This window comes from Fistularia commersonii, chromosome 28, assembly GCF_037954325.1.
Source record: "Fistularia commersonii isolate RoL2024-O1a breed Wild chromosome 28, RoL_Fcom_v1.0, whole genome shotgun sequence".
NCBI lineage: Eukaryota > Metazoa > Chordata > Actinopteri > Syngnathiformes > Fistulariidae > Fistularia > Fistularia commersonii.
The window spans coordinates 11287614-11306887 of record NC_141311.1 but is presented as its reverse complement, the minus strand read 5'-3'; the positions used below and the strand labels follow the sequence as shown (position 1 = coordinate 11306887).

The following is a 19274-nucleotide window of genomic DNA, read 5'->3' as shown; positions in this document are numbered from 1 at the left end:
TTTTTAATGGAAAAATGCAGGAACTCAGATGTGAAGCTTCTGACTGGGGAAAAAAAAAGAAATGAGTCATAGATAATTGGCCGACTGAGTGCAAATTATACCCAGCAGGAAGCCGGATTTGGTGCTTCTGGTGCGTCTAAGGGGCGCAAACGTAAGCGGATGAGGGAGCTTCAGGACTACTTTCTCTCCGTTTTGAAAAAATAGAGGGACACTTTTTTCTTCCAAGCCCTCTTCATCGCCAGCTTTTTCCTTAAGTAAACTGATGTCAACACTTTGTTGTCAAGTGTGTCTGACGAGGTGCGAATCCCGAAGGGTCTGAAACACACACCCCTAACCTCCCCCCCCCCCACTCCACTCCCTCGTCGTCTAAGTCTTGCAGCCGCAGCAACAGCAGCAGCACCCGACGCGGCGAGTGTGTGTCCTGCAGCAGCATAGCAGCAGCAGCAGCAGCACAGATCGAAAAAAAGGGAGAAGAAAAGAGAGAAAAACGGCACCTGTCACTTTCAGGACGTCAACACGTCAAGAGAAGTAGGACGAGGTGATCTAGTCACCGCCAAACTCCGCCAGGATCCGCGAATGCCGATGGCTTCATGTGCAGATATTTGCATCTGTGAAAATTACGCATCGGTAAGTTCCTTTCAGACGAAAGCTGTGCGCTTCTTCTCCGATCTTTATAGCCTTCGCTGCGGCGGATCAACCGTGAAGATTTTCCCTCAAGCACGTTTGTCTTAAAGATATGATTTCCTCTAAAGCTCAATGAGGAATGTTCAGGATTTTCCGAGCAAGTGTGCGGTGAATAAAAGGGAGGAAAACGCTTCTCTGGTGTGTGTTTTCCATGTGCAGGCGAAGGTCACCCACACATTGATGATTTAAACGTTTGAAAATGCGGATACAAGAGAAATAAGGCTGGGCAAAATTTGCTTAATGACTCTGCACCACCAATGAAACTAAAATAGCAGCGGTTTATTGTCATCAGAAGCTGCTCTGCTTTTTTCCCAATCGTTTCTCTTTCGGAGAACTGTAATCTTAAACGGTATCTTGTAAACAGCTCAGATTCATTTTTTTAATTTATTTTTTTTGCATTGTGAGCCATTAGACCAATATGATTGTCACATACTCCAGGATGCCACGAACTGATGATTTTTTTTTTTTCTTTTAATGCAAACCTGACGGGCATGCAGCCCGCATTTACAACGCTAATATACTTTGATCCTGTCTTACAGCAAATTCAGCATGAATAATGAATGCATCATGATGATCAGGTAAAGTCACATTTCGCATTGATATGTTGGAACAGACCTTTTATTCTAAGAACAATGCTGACAACAAAAACAATACAATGTGGTATCTTTGGCTGCTTGCATCTGTATACAGACACAGAATGCATATGCACACAAATTCAGTCTCAGGTTTGGTTGTTAAAAGCCCTTTTTGAGGTATCTGTTTTCTCCCTGATGTTTATTTCATCATGTTTTGTGATTGTTTTTTCTCCAATTTATTTTATGGGGTTCTCAATCCAAACAAGAGGTCTTGATTTCCCATGGCTTAAAGCTGAACATTTTTTTGTTCCCAGGGAATCTTATATCCAGTAATACTTTGCTTTCTTGGTCTCAAGAAAGCTTGCTGTTCATCCCTACTTCCTGCAACAGTAATGCTTAAAGCAACTTTGTTCTGAAATATCAAAGACTTGTTTTGAATTCATTTTGAACCTGAAAAGCATGACAGTTGTGATAGATTGGCTTACAGGAATAGTTAAGTGACATATTCTCTACCAGATTTTGTTCGTCTCCCGCTCTCCCTGTCTGTCTGACTCTCGTGCCCGATGTTGTATTCATGAATCCGAGCAGTTTGGTTTCAGCCCTTCTTGACACGTGTTGTCGTCCTCGATGTCTCCCCGTTCTTCCTCTGAGCAAGGTCTAAGCTATTACTCGATAAAGCATCGGAGAGATGTTTTAGCGGTAATTGGATTCAGCACTAGAGGGAAAGGACATAGAGTGGAATTGTGTGTGTGTGTGTGTGTGTGTACACGTGCGCACAAATTACCTTTGAGAGAATATGTACACTCTGTGTATGTGTCTGTTTCTTGATGACCAGTTTGGGTTGCGTATGCAGCCAGTCTTTTTGGGAACAGTTGGAGTGTGAGTAAGACATGAAGAAGAGTTAGGGGGTCTGTTTTAAAAGCAATCTGACCTGAGGCCTTTATTGATAATAAGGTGATCCTTCTACATTCTCATGCCACTAGCAAGTCATCTTGCTTACAAGGATGTAAATGTCTTTGGAGGGGTTTAGTATAAAATCAAGTTGTTGTTTTTTTTGCGTGTATTCTTTTTGGAGTTGAATAACTTCATTCATTCTTTGACTAATAACAATTAAAAGGTTTTTCATTCAGTTACTGATGAAGACGTAAAAACATGACCATCAAAGGTGCTTGAAATCACCACTGGATTTTATCATAGATGCAATTAAGTATCAACTCAATAGTAACTTGTATTGGTAATAAATGATTTAGCCTTGAAAGCAAGGATAGGCTGTAGCATTCATTCACTCCTGAGTGCAGGATGAGTGGTATTGATAATGAATGAATATAGGTATTACTGCAATGACCAAAGCTACATTTCAATCCAACATCTTTTGGAGATACAATAATTTTGGAGTATGATTTCAGACCAAAACAGGTCCTTAAACACCTACCTTATTATAATTATTATCAGTGTTTTTTATGAAGTTCATATCTGTTGTTGGCTGGGAAATAACAGAACAGTTGGTTGAAACGATCCTCCTTTTAGTATTTTGAAAGTTACTTTTTGCATTTTAGCTTAAAATGTAGCTGACTGCACACTGCCACAGTGGTTAAATTCTGACAGAGGGGCTCTGTGTGGAGTTTGCATGTTCTCTCCATGTCCGCTTGGGTTTTCTCTGGTTTCAAGCTACAGATTCACTGAAGATCATGGATTATTGGTTAAAAGTGTGAGTGAGAGACTGAATGTTTGTGGCCCTGCAACTTATCGGCGGCCGTCCGGGGTGAACCCCACCTTTCGACAGCTGGGATAGGCACCCACGGCCCTACGGGATAAGTGGAATAGAAGATAATGAATGAATTTATAACATTTTGTGTAACATGTATGTTTTTAAAATAACAGAAATCACATGACAGCCTTCATGAAAGCGTTTCTGTTCTATTCTTCATAAAGAGTCTTCATCTGTGTATTTCAGACCCTCTGAAAAATCCTGCTGACCCAAAAAGGAGCCATTCCGGTGAATACTACTGATCATACACATTTTAAGGACCTTTGGATGTAAGAGCCTCACATTAGGATACAATGAGAGGCTTCTTTCTGATCGCACTCCTTCTTCTGCCCTCGGTGAGTAATTTGTGTTCATGAATCTACTCTTTGTAAGCGGGTGTATGTTTAGAAACAATCGGTAAGATAAAGCAACCAAATATCAGTATAAAAGAGTGTAAGGTAAATACTACCCTACCTGTCATTTTCTCAACTTTTTTTATTTTCAAGTCCATTGAATTGGTGTTTTTGGGGGGATGAAGATTAATGTACACATGACAGGTCCTGCATCAGCTCAATAGAGAAGCAACAGGCTGCAATTTAGAGCAGATGTCTCTACTGACCAGAGAACTGCCTTTCCATCTGCTCTGACTCACTTTTATTTGTGACCTCATTAAAGTAAAAAAAACAAGAGAAAAAACCTGTGCAAAATACGTGGGAGGATTTATATTTGGTTTTGAGATGCAGCACAACAGCGGTGGAGAGGTGGGGAAGTTTATTCATTGTTAATACCACAATTAGGATGCACATCATCTATTAACATTTTACATAAATTAATCTATAAATCCATTCAATTCACAACCACTTTTGATGATATGAAGAAATAGGAAATGAAAGATATCAATAGATATCTTAATTCATTAAAACTAAAACATAATGTCGACCCCTCTGGTTTGTTATCAATAAAACATATGAATATTTTCAGCCAAATCTAAGTCTCATTATGAGACAGTGGGTAAATTAGACCTTAATTCAAGTATCGTGTATTTATGGTCTTACTTTCATACTCTCATTCATGAGTTTATAATTTCTTGAAAAACTTCATGTAGTATTTTGCTTTTCTTTCTTTTTCAAATGTTAAAAATTCAAATGTATCAGTTCATTGTGGTTATCAGGAAACATTTTAGAACAGATTCACAATGTGACCTTGCCATCATGGACTGCACACTAAGAAATGGGAAGTTTTCCTCCAGCTGGCATCTTTGCACAAGCCTTGCATTGTACAGTTTCTGACCTTTAGCAACTGATGTGGCAGATGGATCTGTTGTGATGTTCTTATCAAATGATGTCTGTACGATGGGCCGGTGACCTGCAACGTCAAATGGGAGTTTTATTATCTGTGCTGCATATGGCTATGGGGGCTCCTATGCAAACTGGCATTTTGAAATAGCCGTGGGGGGCTTTCCAGCTTCAAAATGGGCAGCTTATCTGACTGGGCATCTGTTTGGGACAAGAGAAGAGAGATTTAAAAGCTAGTGATGGAGAGTGATTGGGAGTAAATATCCAGAAACAAATAATGGAAATTGAAACTGATTTGTTTTTAGTTCTCTGCTTTGCCTTGTTTGATGTTTTTTTTTTTTTAAGTTTGACTTGTTAAACACTCAGCACAGTAATAATCATTACCATTACTATGACTTCAGTAATGTAAGTCTGCCATTTTTGAATTTTGTATTTTAAAGTGAATTTTATTGATAATGAACATGTGGAGCGATGGAAACATTGACATGTTTACAGAATAGCTACTGAAATCAAGTTGTCCAACTTAAAATTTTAATCATGTGTATGATACTGTCATTTAAGGCCTTTTTGAATCAGCCCTGCATCACACACTGCAATATTAAAGTGCACAAGCTTCTGATCTTCTCATCAGAAGGGATCATATGGATCATGAGGAGTCCTTCCCATCCCTCCCTGTATCTTTTTTAAGAACTGTTGTCATAAAGTGCAAGGTGATGACAAAATAGAAGAAATATTGTAAAGCTATTTGAGATTTTTTTTTTCTGAATTAATATAAACAAAGGAAATCATTCATGGACAACAATTTAGAGGTAAAAAATGATGGAAGTTTTTGTTATGCTTTGTTATTTACTTACTTCTTAAATTAATATCTTCAATTCACTTCACCTTTTTGCCTGTATTGGTTGACATTAATTCATAGGTTGACATACAATCCCTGTAAAGGACCTCAGATTTCTGCTATTTACATCAACTCATTGCCTTCTTTTTCATTTTTTCCACAAAGCTTCAAGACATTTTCAAAAATTAAAGTCTTTAAATATTTCCCCCTTTCAATATTATCTTTTTCTTTGAAAATTGTTGATCTGTTTGTAATAGATCTCAGATTACACACAGTATTTTAATTTATCGTTAAATAGTCATTTGAAACCTAACAGCTACTGTAGTTGGCAAATATTTGACAAAAACAACACATGCTCCTCTCTTTCGGGGAATACGTGTGAGCATGCATACGTGTGTGCAAGAATTCATGCATGCATGTATGAAAAGCAACGACAAAGACAATGAAAAGACAAGCATAGATTTGTATTTGTAGCTCGACACCTTGCAAGCTTTTCATGGTTACGTTTACTCATTATATGCATTCTTTCTTCGATGCCAAACGGGTATTCGTCTCTTCCCTCCCATTATTTCATATTGCGCTGGCGCCTTGCTGGATACCTGCTGCCAAGCAACATGGATGCTTGCTACACAAATAAAGAGAGGTCTTTCAAACAATGCCAGGGTCTGTTTCATTATCAAAACGATATGTGTAGAACACAAAAAGGAAATATGTTTTATATTTTTTCTTTTTGGTTAGATGATCTGGTCAGGCACAACATTGCCTAACATTTGATGAGTGTTTCCTGGAAATTAGAGAGCCACATAAAAAATAAACATACAAAACCAAACTCTGTTGCTTTAATGATGATTGTAGTTCTGTATATATATTAAAATTCCACCCACATGCACCAATGCAATGAAGCTAGAAGTAGATTCTAGGACGTCTTCTCACTTAGTTGATGTCCTATCTTATCTAGGCAGCGAGGCCTGAAGTGAATTCATATTGGAGAGCAGAGAGATATTGTAGAGTGATGAGTCAGCCATGGCTCAGAGGTCTGGGACACGTTACGCCCATCACTTCACGAGGAAAAGGAAGGGTCTGCTGCAAAAAAAGCAAACAGTGCAAACACAGATTTGTCCTAAAAGAATAAGTTATGGAGAAGTTAAAAGACAGTTACTCAGTTTACTTTTGGTGAGTAGTTTTCTGAAACCTGAAGAACTGTGTCTTCTATTTCATCTGATTAAGCAGGCTACAGTTTTGGCTTGTGATGAAATCAGACCATTGCTATTTTCTACAATGGTGGTACAATAGGAAATGTAAATTTATGGAAATTAATTGGTCAGAAAATAAACGCATGCACACACACACTCACACTCACAAAGGAAAGAAAAAAAAGAAGATAACAGAACATTATGCAGCACAATCAGATATATTTGCAAGTTGTCAAATGTATTTGCAAATTGTCGCATTGGATTTTATTGCCCAGCCTCTGAATATGTAAGTCATGCTGGCAACAAGCATAAACATAAACAGGAAATGCAAAACTATCTATACTTTCATGTGCCCAAATATTATTGTCATTTTTTTTTTTTTTTAATACTACAGTGCCGGAGGTCCTGCACTTCACTAATAATCATAGAAAACTTCTCATAATGGTTTAGCTTATGATAATCAGTTTGTGTTGTGTGATTTTATTCTATTTTCTCCAGGTGGCCTCAGAGTCAGATCACTGTATTATCAAGCGTGAACATGAGAAGTGCATGGAGATGATCACAACGCACAACCCCACTGATGACCTTGAATTAGGTGAGCTCACAAGGCTTTTGTTTATTCTTACATCTGCCTTCATGTGTCATAGAAAAAAAGCCAAAATCAAGACCACTAGGAGACTGGAGATTCATTTTCATGCCAAAGCTTGAATGTATGATGTTGGTCACACATTTTGGGTTAATTTAAAAAAACGAAAAAAACAAACAATAAAACAGCTGGACATTAAGAAGTTTTAGATGTTTTCTAGTTCAGTGTTTCCCAACCTTTTTTGAGCTACGGCACATATTAGAAAAACACATTAGAAATATCACACAGCACACCACCTGAGAAAATATGTCTTTTTTTTTTTTATAAAATAGAAAGAAACTGTAGCCTCAATTTACTTACTCAGTGTGAAATTTAGCCCTGTTTGGTTGAACACAAAGCTGATATACTAAGGAGCGAAAATCTCCTGCAACTGCTCTGAGTTTCCCTTTTTTTAGTCTCTATTATGGTCATGCTTGAAAAACCCAGCTCACATAGATATGTTGTGGAGAAATGGAGCAGAGCTGAAATAGCTCTATTTGCCAGAATGGGGAGCTCCTTAGCAACAGTCAGCCAGGTGTATCTACCTGCAGCTGTTTCAGCAGCAGCAGCAGGTTGATACACAAGTTCATTTACTACCTGTTGCCACCTAGTGGAAGAGCATTTAATTGTTCTGCCGGTCACTGCATGCTGCCCACATAGACAGATGTACAAAGACACATTATTTGCACTGAATGGATCATTTTGGACCATTCAGGTGAAAGTGGGCACTTTTTCACAGCACACCTGATGATCTCTCACGGCACCCTAATGTGCCACGGCACAGCAGATGGGAAACACTGTTCTAGTAAACCATTATAACCAAGACTAAAATACGTCTGTACTCTATTTTTCTGAATCTATCACAAAAAAAAAATTAGTAATTAGACATGTGAGCACAACATTCTTTTATATGACATTTCTGACTATTAGACTACTTGCTCAAAGTACATTAGTATGGTTATGATCACATGGGGGTTGAAAATTTGTACATCGCAATTTTCTAGTCCATGGATACTGATGAGTCTCACGGCAGACGGTGTACTAAATTGCAAATTTGAAATTACAAGTTTTATTGATCCCTCATAAGGGAAGTTCCTCTAAATGTGTTTCTACAAATGCTGAGGCATGATTTTATTCTTTTTTGGTGAAATTAAGTCTCTAAAAGAAATTACGTTAAACAGGGTTTCAAAACTCCAATTGATCTATTAGTTAGTTTCTTCGATTTTCTTAAACCACAGGCCCTCAACAAGAAAACATTGACATTAATGTGAGATTTTATGTTTGGTTATAGCTCATTTTCTATATTTTGGCCAATATTGTCACTAAATAATGAAACACAATGGGATGCCATTGTTTATATTAAAAACAGTCTGTTTTTAATTTGTGATTATAGAGCTCCATCCCACATGTACACACGCAAACACATGTTTAATATTATCACACAACTAGTGTGGGAAAAAATCAACAACTTTTCATTCAAAAGGTGCATTTTTGATTAAAAATTATAGATAAATACTTCTGATTATTCAATTTGAATTGTGTAATAATTACTTTCACACAATGTCAATACTATTCACATCAACTTTCTACTGGGGCTCTTTAAGATCAAAAATAATACTTGTGTCTTAATGCCTCATAACTTTCTGCTAAAGAAGATGATGCCATATATTCACAGGTAGATTTACTGCACTCTAATACTGCATCGGGACTTGGCATGTTAATATTGCCCATTATTAGCAATATTGTGCATATTAATCTTTGAAAACGCATATGTTTATAGACTGTCAGACATTTTCCAATGTTACAAGATGGTCATAAATGAATGATAATTTAGCGTAGCCTTATATCATTTTCACATCACCCAATGACGTAATCTTGCAGCCCAAGCAAGCACCAGGTGATGGAGAGAGCACAAACCGAATTGTGCTTGCGATGTCATGCTGAGTTGCTTTCCCACATTCTCACATGTCCTTTTCTTTGAAAAAAAAAAAAAAAAGAGATTGGAAACTTGGTATGTGAATTCTGGAAACAATTATTTTTCTTGGCTATGGATGGTGGTTTTCATTAGCTACAAGCCTCCCACTGTTTCAGAACAGACTGCAACTCCCAGACTGCACCGTGACTCATCGCTTTGCAGTCAGCCGTTAGTTTCCCTGAAAAAGCATGGAGCAAAATAGATTCAGTGTATAAGATAACAAGTTTAAACCCGTGAGGTGTTGTTATTTTAGCTGATGTTTTCTTGCGACACTTACTTATTATTCTATTCAATGGCATTTTGTTTTTTCTTTATTCGGCTTTCGATTTACAGTCTAGATAATCACATGTATTGGCCTGCCCGTAGCCAGTCAGGATGTGCTTTTTCTTCTGTGCCTTTAAAAGGAAGTGTGTTGTGCTTCTGCTGACAGCAAATCATCGGTGAGGAAATAATAAATGCTTATTTGAAGAAATGGAGTTCATGGCACCAAAGTACAATGGGTGAAAAGAAAACAAATTAAAAAAAAAAATAAGAAAAGATTAAAAACAAACAAGCAGTCGGCCAGAAAGAAATATAGATTTGTATTTTTTGAACAGGTTCAAAACCAGGCTACAGGTGTTACAGTTATACAACAGTAATAAAGACTAACTCTATTGTTCCAACGCTAACTTCAGGTCCATACATGTAGTGGTTGCCCTTTGTTTTCATGTATTTTTCATCATAATATGCTCCCTGTTAAACCCTGCTCTTAAAGAAAAAGCACATGCTTCAATTGCAATTATGCCACTTGTGTTCGTCCATCGCTACACAGAATCTCACAACTCTACAAGAAAATGATATAAGTAGTCACATTAGTAGTGGCAGCTGCGACTCAGCAAAAGGCACAAGCAAAATGCTCAAGGGTTGAATTGAAAAAAAAGAAAAGAGCTTGCCCCAAAGAGAATTACGCGGTAGTATCTTGTCAAGTATAATGAAGTCAATTCCAGAGTAGTAAATCATGACCTTCAACAAAATAGTTGACCAGTTGACCAAAAGACCAGGCGCATGCTGGCTGTCTCTTTGAGATTTACAGAAGAGTTTAAGAGACTTGAGGACAGAATTGGGAGAAAAAGATTGTAGCCAGTCAGCTTAATAGTGGGAGCTGAGGCCAGTGACCTAACGGTCTACCAGCAGAAGATGCTGCCAAAGCAGATTCCATCACTCAGTGTCACCCACAGAGCTCTGTTGGAGTTTGAGCACTAACACACACCCCCTAATCCTGAGAGTTAATCACAATGGCATGTGGATGCCCTGAGATCTTTGACTGTGGAGGAAATGTGGAGGAACAGACAACAGAATCAGTCAAACTGCACAAACATCTGAGGAGTAAGAAGAACAGCATGTCTATTATGGTTTGTTTCATGATTTCACTGAAAGTAAATGTGATGGTTTATTTGTGCGGTTCGTGCTTTGGCCTCACAGAATGAAGGACCCTGGACGAAGGGCTTTTCTGTGTGGAGTTTGCGTGTTTTCTGGTTTTCTCCCAAAAACATGGAGGTTAAATAGGTTGGAAAAATTGATCTCTGTCATTCCAGTGGTGGCTGTGACAAATCTAATTTTATCTCTTTAGTGACTCGACATGGACCTCCAGGACAATAGTGCATTCACGCCACTCATCATTTTAAACCAAATTGCTGGGCATTGGTGCCGATAAACCTCTGGGTAAACTGGGTAAACTAAAATAAAAAATATCAACCATGACATTGATGATATCCCTCTTATGAATATTTCCACCAAGAAATGTGGTTTGCATTTTGGTCCAAAATTTAATCATTTACAAGATTGATTTTATTATGTAAACTAGTTGAAAAAAATCTCGAAGTGATGAAAATATAGAAATATAGAATTATTGCCCCATCCTACCTTGGGGAAGACACCAGCTTTGAGGGTAACTTGTGAAAAGTGTTCCTTTTATTTAGGACATTGATCAGAAATAAACTCTTTTGTTTTCTGGTCGTGGCAACTGGACTTGAAGAAATTCAAAATAAAATACATATAAAAGAATTCACCGTGAACTCGATATCTGAGAACCTCCACAGACATGTCTTTTGTTTTATTTATTCATTGTACAATCACCAAACATTTTTTATATAAATTCTTTGTGTTGTTGTTAAACAATTGAAGGGCATCTTTATCAGTATCAAGACCCTCATTCAAAAAATATTCTCATCTTTTCTTTCCAAGACCCCACTTAATATGTTTTCCTCCTAAATCTTTTTTTTTTTTTTTTTTATCCAAGTATGTCTATTTAAGGTAATTCCTCTGGGTGCTGGTGTGTTAAAAATCAGTGTTCACTCTTCTATCGTTATACTTTGACATCTACAGACCATAACATTAGAATCTATAAAAAAAAAATCTCATTCAATACTTCAGCCCAAGCTGCTTTAATGAGCAAAGAATTGCGTCTATCTCTTGGATTTTTCCACCTGTTGTATGTATGTTTGTATGTTTGTATGTTTAGTCTATGCGGATGTACAGCACGTGTGTGTCTGTGTGCTTACAACCTGGTGAAGATGCTGTATTCTGGGGTGAGATAGCAGCTGATGCAGACAGAGTGCTTTATTAAACCAGTTACCTCCAAAGCTCAGTCTGGCTCATTTGGCTCAGATTTGCCCTTTAAAAGGTAATTGGCTTCCTGTCCGGCTCACCAGACCAAAACAAAACAGATTAAGGAGATGGGCACAATAGAGAAAGCACTGCAAACAAACATGTTCAAGAACATGCATGTGCATTAAAAGAAAAGTGAAAAATGAATGGAAAAACCAACACAAGGCATTTAGTAAGGCCGTCACCATGAGCTGCAAAAACAGATCCAACAATCTTGGAACTCCACTGGAGGGAGGGACATCAGGGAGAGCAGTTCAATACTTCCTGTCTGTGTTTGACTCAATCTAGATGTGGTGCCAAAGGTCATATCATTTTCATACTCATCAGCTCAGTCCCCCACCCAAACCCAAATGATCCGGATTCGGAACTTGAATTCATGACTTGTCAGTGGATGCACACATGCACACTTTAATGCATACACACACGCACGCACACACACACACACACACACACACATACACGAACATGTATGCGGCTGCAGCCCTATAAAATCACTCAAGCAAAGGAAGGTGAGGGGAGATGCTAAAAGCACACACAAGTACTTGTAGCTGCACTGAAAATGTATGGATTTAAATTGAGAAGGTGAGCTCACTGGTTACGCTAAATAGGAAGATAAAAACAGAAAAAATATTTGACTTGCTGAAAGGAGCTAGACTAAAATTTAGTTTCAGTGTTATTTAAGGTATGTCATCACATTTAGCAGGTAATGAAAAATACACATAATTTCAAAAATTACAATACAGTTCTCTTTGCATGAGCTTACCCAAGCATTAAGTTCTTTATTTAAACACCCCATACTCTGAACAATATACTGAATTAAATTTTAAAACCCATTCAAAATATTGAAATAATAACAAATTGGTACATCATGTATTTGTAATGAAAAAAGAAAAGAAAACAAGAAAAAGATTATATGTTAAGGAAACAAAATTAAAATGTAGAAATAGTTAGAAAGTAGATAGAAAATATACTGAAGTCAGTAAATCATTTACTCAAACAAAGGACACTTAAAATGGTGAAATATACCATAGAGATAGCAGACACTTATTCTTCAACACTGACAGATCAAACAGCAGTATTCAGGTAAGAGATAAGAGAAATATTTAAGAAGAAAATTCTTTGTTTGTTTTGTAGTATCAGTCCTCTTTGTGGCACTTTAGTTTTCAGGTAGGGGCTGAAACAGTGAAAAATGCTTCATCATGGGGTTTTGTGTAACTTTAGGAATTATGAAATGACATGAAGGGATCTAGAGGATTCTCCTGATAAAAGCACTCCACTTAAATGGGTAGGAGCAAAACCATTAAAAGATTTAGAAGCCTAGTAAAAGCTAACCTGTGCAGACACTTTATAGCAGTGAACAAGCATATATTATGCATTATTGAATGCAAAAGAAAGATATGTATATGAACAGCAATTTCATGCATGCATTTTTGTTACAGCTTGAAACTCATAAACGACAGTTATTCTTGCAGAATTATCAATTCATTTTCCATAAAGAAAGAAAGGCACATGACAACATGTATCTTTCTTTGTCTTGTTTGCTGCTCAGTGTGTCCATGGATGTGGGACAACCTGACTTGCTGGCAGGCGGCGAGCATCGGTGAGGTTGTGTCAGTCAACTGTCCCGAACTATTCCATGACTTGATGGGCCCCGAGGATGGTAAACAAAGACATACTCACATTGATCATAAAAAAATATTTTTATTTTCATATCGCACTGACTGACTAAAGCTCATTTTCACTTTCAGAAATGGGGAAAGTGAGCCGTAACTGTACAGAGGAGGGCTGGTCCGAGCCATTCCCTCACTACGTCGATGTCTGCTTCTTCTATGACAACACCACCAAACCTGTAAGGCGTTACTGTACTCCTCTGCATTTTCACATAAACACACACACACACACAAACTAACGTGCCGTCAAAATATCCTTTGTTTCCAACATCAGGACATGTACTATGCGTCAGTCAAAGCTCTGTACACTGTGGGGTACAGCACGTCACTGGTGTCCCTGACTACGGCCATGGTCATTCTCTGCAGATTCAGGTCGGTTCAATGGCCTTTAAAATTTTCACAAAAGCTGAGGGTGTAAGAAAACATCTGCAAATTGGATACAGGCATCTTGTGTATGAATAATATTGTTGTTTTGTTAATGATACATAATACATTTTGGGGGCATATCATATGAGATTAGCTATTTAAAAATAGATATGTTTGTTTTCTGTGATGTCGGGACACTGAGATGAGTTTTTAAATTGACGAAACTTTAATTCATGTAATTATGAATGACATCATGGACAGACTTAGACAAATGACTGTTATTGTGCAATTATAAACCAAATTCTACCTTGGCTCTTAATTTAATCCAGGGAGCTAGCCATCTCAGGAAAACTGACATTACATCCTTACAATGATTAAAAAGAGGGATTTAAAGACAAAACACTATGATTGGTATGGCATAACAAGAAAGCTGCTTTTTTAGATCTCAGTTTAAGAAAGATTAAAAAATGACTAAGCTAATTGATAGATCAGTAAAGAAATTATTTCATTTTGGATTTCCTGGCTTCCAGGTTATTTTTCCAAATATCCAATGATACAATCAAGGTTGTTCAATTGTGTCTTTTTTCAGAATTTACTTCGTTTGACAAAGCCTCAAACAATAGTCAGTCAGATGGAAGAAGGAAATACCTGAAAAATCTCCCAGAGTTTTTAAAAAGCTTCAGTTTGTTGAAGCATTTCCAAGTTGCTTTTCTATTTTCTTTCAAAAATAATAGTGAAAACGCAGCTGGCAAAATTTTTATGGTTTTTCTAAAGATCTTCATTTGACTACAGCTTATAATGGCATGTATCGCAATAGAAATTTAGTTTTAATTCTACAGTGTTAACCTTGATTCTCAGTCATCCAGGTCGTGGTCCCTTTGAGAGGTGAAATGTCTTCAAAGAAAGGAAATCAAGTCCAGTTGTTTTAAAAAGGATTTTGACAAGACTTGATTAAGTGGGTTTTTCGAATGATTGCTTCTAGATTATGTATTATTAATTTACTGATTACCTCTGGTGACTCTTTATAAAACCGAAATCACAAACCAAAAACTTTTTTTTTCTGACACTAATAAATTGCAAGATAGTTTTGGAGGCAAATGAAACTTTGGTGATTTCTGAAAGCCAAACATTCAACAGCAAAATTGATTTTATTTAAAATGTACTGATGTTCTTGTGTGACTGAAAGTGCCATTGTGATCTATATATTTTCTGTATGATTTTAAGGAAGCTCCACTGTACCAGGAACTTCATTCATATGAACCTGTTTGTGTCCTTCATTCTGCGAGCCATCTCGGTCTTCATTAAGGATGGCGTTCTGTACGCCCAGGAGGACAGTGACCACTGCTTTGTCCACACGGTTAGTACTAATCCCTTCTGCAGCCAATAAATGACTTTTGTATACATATGTGTGTGTATTTAGGTATGTATATACACATACATACATACATATCTACATAGTCATTTTTTTGATTCATTAAAATCTTAAGCACAAAATTATAAGATGAGCCCCCTTGATTTTTACCCAACCTCCAGTCAGAAAAGGTTTGGGTAATTGCTGTAGGTTTTGAAACACTTTGGCAGTGGCACTTATTTTAAGAATATTGGAAAATCACTACAGGGCTACATAATGAAAGGTTATGAAAAACCTAAGCAGCTCATTTCCTCTTAATAAAGGAAAGCATGTCCATTACGTATGAACATGCCTGCTTGTTGAGATATACAGCAAGATTTTTTTTCAGCATGAGGCATCTTTCCTCTATTCTCTCTCGTTTGATATGCACGTTTTTAAGGAACTTCTATCGCATGCAAATTCTACAAAAAAGCTCATATGCTATCAGATGTGTAATGCTCCCTGATTAAAAATTCGGGACAAGCACAGAGTCTTTGTTTAGGAATAACAAATCAGTGCGTCTTATTCAAAAGACATGATAAATAAACCTAATTAGGTAGACTAATGGCTTCAGCAAGGCTAGTGAAAATCATTTACTAGATACTCATTAACAACAATTTAGAGACATGTTGTGTGTTCAATCGTTTTCTCACACTTTGTTTTATAGTTGCTGCGGAAAGATGCTCTTTATTGCAACTCTGTCACTAAAGTGGCCCAATATTAATTGATGATGGGATCACAAGCTGTTAGATATTTGTCATATAGAGCTGTCATACAGATCTATAGTCACTGATGAAACGCAAGTTTTTCTGCAATTGTGGCCACCATATGTCTCCCTTTATAGGTGGCGTGTAAAGCAGTGATGGTGTTTTTCCACTATTGTGTCATGTCCAACTATTTCTGGCTGTTCATTGAAGGCCTCTACCTCTTCACTCTGCTCGTGGAGACTTTCTTTCCTGAGAGACGTTATTTCTACTGGTACACTATTGTAGGTTGGGGTAAGTGTCCTTTATTTATGCAGATATTGACAAGGGTCTTAATCAGACATACTGCACTGAACATTTTTGTTAAAAGTCAGTCCATGTATTGAACCTTAGATTTGATCCATATGGCACCAAATCCCAACACAGTTGTCTCATGGCACTTTACGTGTCTAGATCACTCATTTATAAACACCCAGCATCCAGAGAGAGAGCAAGAGAATGAGTGACAGACAGAACGAGAGAAAGAAGGACAGAGAGAGAACGAGGAGGTGAACGAGATGGAGGGGGGGGGGGTTCAGGAGATCAAGTCGTATACCTTGGGAACCTGTGAAATAGGTGAGCCCTGAGACTTAGAAGATATGAGGTACTATCGTTTACTGATTAAGGAACATGTGTGCAGACAGGATAGTAAGGGTGTGAGGAATGAGAAAAGTGCATCATGGCATAGCCCTCAGTAGAGTTAGCCTATGGCAGTATAACTAGGGGCAAGCCAAGCCCGAACTATAGGTTAAAAGTCTTATAACAAGAAACTAGAGCAGACCTGGGCATTTTATGGCCCGCGGAACACATCTGGCCCGTTTTAAATTTTTATCCGGGCCGCCAAACTATTTTCTTTGAATATTTTAACAAGTGTTTTCAATCAGTATTGAAATTAGAAACTTATTTTTTCCTTTCATTTTTTTTCTTCCCAAAATAATGTCGGTACATTTATAATATTAGTAATGATTTTAAAATTGAAATAAAATGCCAAAAAATTGAAATTTTTAAATTGCAATTTTTATTTTGTTTATCTAGTTGGCCCGTGTTCTGTTTCTGGGTTTGAGGCATGTACGGTGTGTACAATAACGGTCAGTACGACAGTTTGAATGTGTGTGTGCTTTTCTTGCACAGCATTATGCAGACGAGATAACGGGTAGGTTGATACAGCTTAATACCAGTTTACGTAGCGTACGTAAAGCATCACATGACATGTGACCAATCACAGTGGAGAACACACATCCAAATAATGCAGATATCGTTGACATATTCTCACAGTATATTACATCCCCCTTCTTTTAAAAAAAGAAACAATAATTTTTTTGTGGTAGGGCAGACCATTGAATATAATAGAATATGATAAATTTGACCTGTATACAACATTAAACAATGGCCCAAATAGACTGAACACTTTAAGATAAACATTGATCTTTAACACTGACATGGAATATTATGCATAGGCATATGTTAGAGATCAAAGCTGACTCTAAGTTTAACCCCACGACCAGAACGAGTACAGTAGCTGGTAGTTGGTGGTGATTTCGAGTTACAGTCAGTCCCCTCAGGTGGATGCTGGACTTCAGAGTGTTCACCAGTAGGTGTTTCTTTAGAGTCCACCAGGTGGCAATGGTTTCTCCTGTACTGAACTCCGTCTAGTGTTTAGATGTGGTATGATCTGGCACGGTCTGCTGTACTAACAACAACAGCTGGTTTCCAATGTCCATTGTCCTGAAAGCGAATACTCTGTCCTGTGTGAAGAGCTGAGAGTGGTTTTGAAGATCTATCATAGTACTTTTTCTGGTAGCTATGGCGAAAAGCTCTTATGTTGTGAGTAGCCTTTTGACTGAGTTTTTGGTTTGAGCTGATGATGGGTGCTTGGAAGGATTGAACTAAGTCGTCGACTCATTAGCAGCTGGGCGGGTGATTTGAAGTTGTCTACTGGTGTGTTGCGATACTCAAGCAGGCTCAAGTATGGATCCTTATGATCAGCTTTGGCCTTTTCCATGAGCGACTTTGCAATTTGGACAGCTGCTGGCCCTGCCGGCCTTAGCCCCAGAGTGCTGAAAGGATGTGCCTCCCAGCTGTGTGGGATCTTCACACATCTCTTTAACCTGAGCCTGATCCAGATGGTTGTCCCTGACCGGTGGAAAACCTCATGCCTGGTCCCAGTGCCCAAGAAGAAGCATCCCAGCACACACAGCGACTACAGACCAGTGGCCCTGACGTCACACGTCATGAAGTTGCTGCAGAGGCTCGTCCTGAGGCACCTTTGTAATGTTGTTGGACTTTCGCTTGACCCCCTGCAGTTCGCTTACCAGCCCCGGATATGAGTGCAAGACCCCATCATCTTCCTGCTGCACAAAGTCTACACCCACCTTGAGGAGGCAGGGAGCATAGTGAGAGTCATGTTCTTTGACTTCTCCAGTGCTTTTAACACCATTCGACCTGCCCTGCTGAGCAGGAAGCTTCTGGGCATGCAGGTGGAAGCTCCACTCGCGGCCTGGGTCAACAACTACCTCACAGGTCGGTCGCAGTACGTGAGGCTGGGGAACATCACATCGGACACCGTTGTGAGCAGCACGGGGGCGCCACAGGGGACGGTCCTGTCTCCCTTCCTGTTTACGCTCTACACCTCAGACTTCAGGTTCTCCTTGCAGTCCTGCCACCTGCAGAAATTCTCAGATGACTCTGCCATCGTGGGCTGCATCAACGGGGGGCCAGGAGGAGGAGTACAGGAGCATGGTGGACAGGTTCGTGGAGTGGTGTGGACTGAACCACCTGCAGCTAAATGTGTCTAAGTCAAAGGAGCTGGTGGTGGATTTCAGGAAACAAAGGACCCACTTGAATCCGGTCACCATCAGGGGTACTGATGTGGACATTGTGGACACCTACAAGTACCTGGGTGTCCACTTGGGCTGGACTTTGAACACCAATGCCATCTTCAAGAAGGGTCAGAGCCTCCTGCTCTTCCTCAGGAGGCTCAGATCTTTCAACATCTGTAGGACCATGCTGCAGATGTTTTACCACTCTGTGGTGTCCAGCATCATCTTCTATGCTGTTGTGTGCTGGGGCAGCAGGCTCAAGACAGCTGACACCAACAGACTCAACAATCTCATCAGGAGAGCTGGATCTGTCCTGGGAGTGGAGCTGGAGTCTGTTGTGCAGGTGTCAGAGAGGGGGATGCTGAGGAAGCTCCTCAACATCATGGCCAACGTCCATCACCCCCTGCATGCCACACTGACATCCTGTCAGAGCTCTCAGAGTCGTAGACTGATACCACCAAGGAGCTCCACTGAACGCCACAGGAGGTCTTTCCTACATGAGGCTATCAGACTTTTAATTCCTCTTCCTTCAGCCGAAGGGAATATTTAAATCTTTGTACTTTTTAAGACCTTAAAACACTTTATAGCCTTGACTTTGACACTTTATATTTTTATTTGTATTTCTTATTCTCCCTCCTTCCTACTATTATCTATTATTGTTATGTTTTACTTGAAACTCTGGCACAACAATTTCCTTCGGGATAAATA

General features: G+C 38.7%; 1 protein-coding gene across 4 annotated transcripts in view; it reads left to right on the top strand.

Moving 5' to 3' along the window:
• The first annotated feature begins 411 nt into the window (after window positions 1-411).
• The window catches only part of adcyap1r1a (adenylate cyclase activating polypeptide 1a (pituitary) receptor type I), a 35422-nt gene continuing 16559 nt past the window's right edge, over window positions 412-19274 (top strand). For 3 of the 4 annotated variants that reach the window (XM_086175728.1, XM_086175727.1, XM_086175724.1), the window contains exons 1-8: window positions 412-627; window positions 3214-3362; window positions 6831-6927; window positions 13128-13238; window positions 13327-13427; window positions 13523-13620; window positions 14839-14971; window positions 15849-16002. In XM_086175728.1, coding sequence (XP_086031854.1) covers window positions 3321-3362; window positions 6831-6927; window positions 13128-13238; window positions 13327-13427; window positions 13523-13620; window positions 14839-14971; window positions 15849-16002 — 736 coding nt within the window. In that variant the 5' untranslated portion in view covers window positions 412-627; window positions 3214-3320. Of the gene's footprint in view, window positions 628-1223; window positions 1263-3213; window positions 3363-6830; window positions 6928-13127; window positions 13239-13326; window positions 13428-13522; window positions 13621-14838; window positions 14972-15848; window positions 16003-19274 lie in introns of all 4 variants that reach the window. The other variant, XM_086175726.1, reaches the window with a different exon arrangement.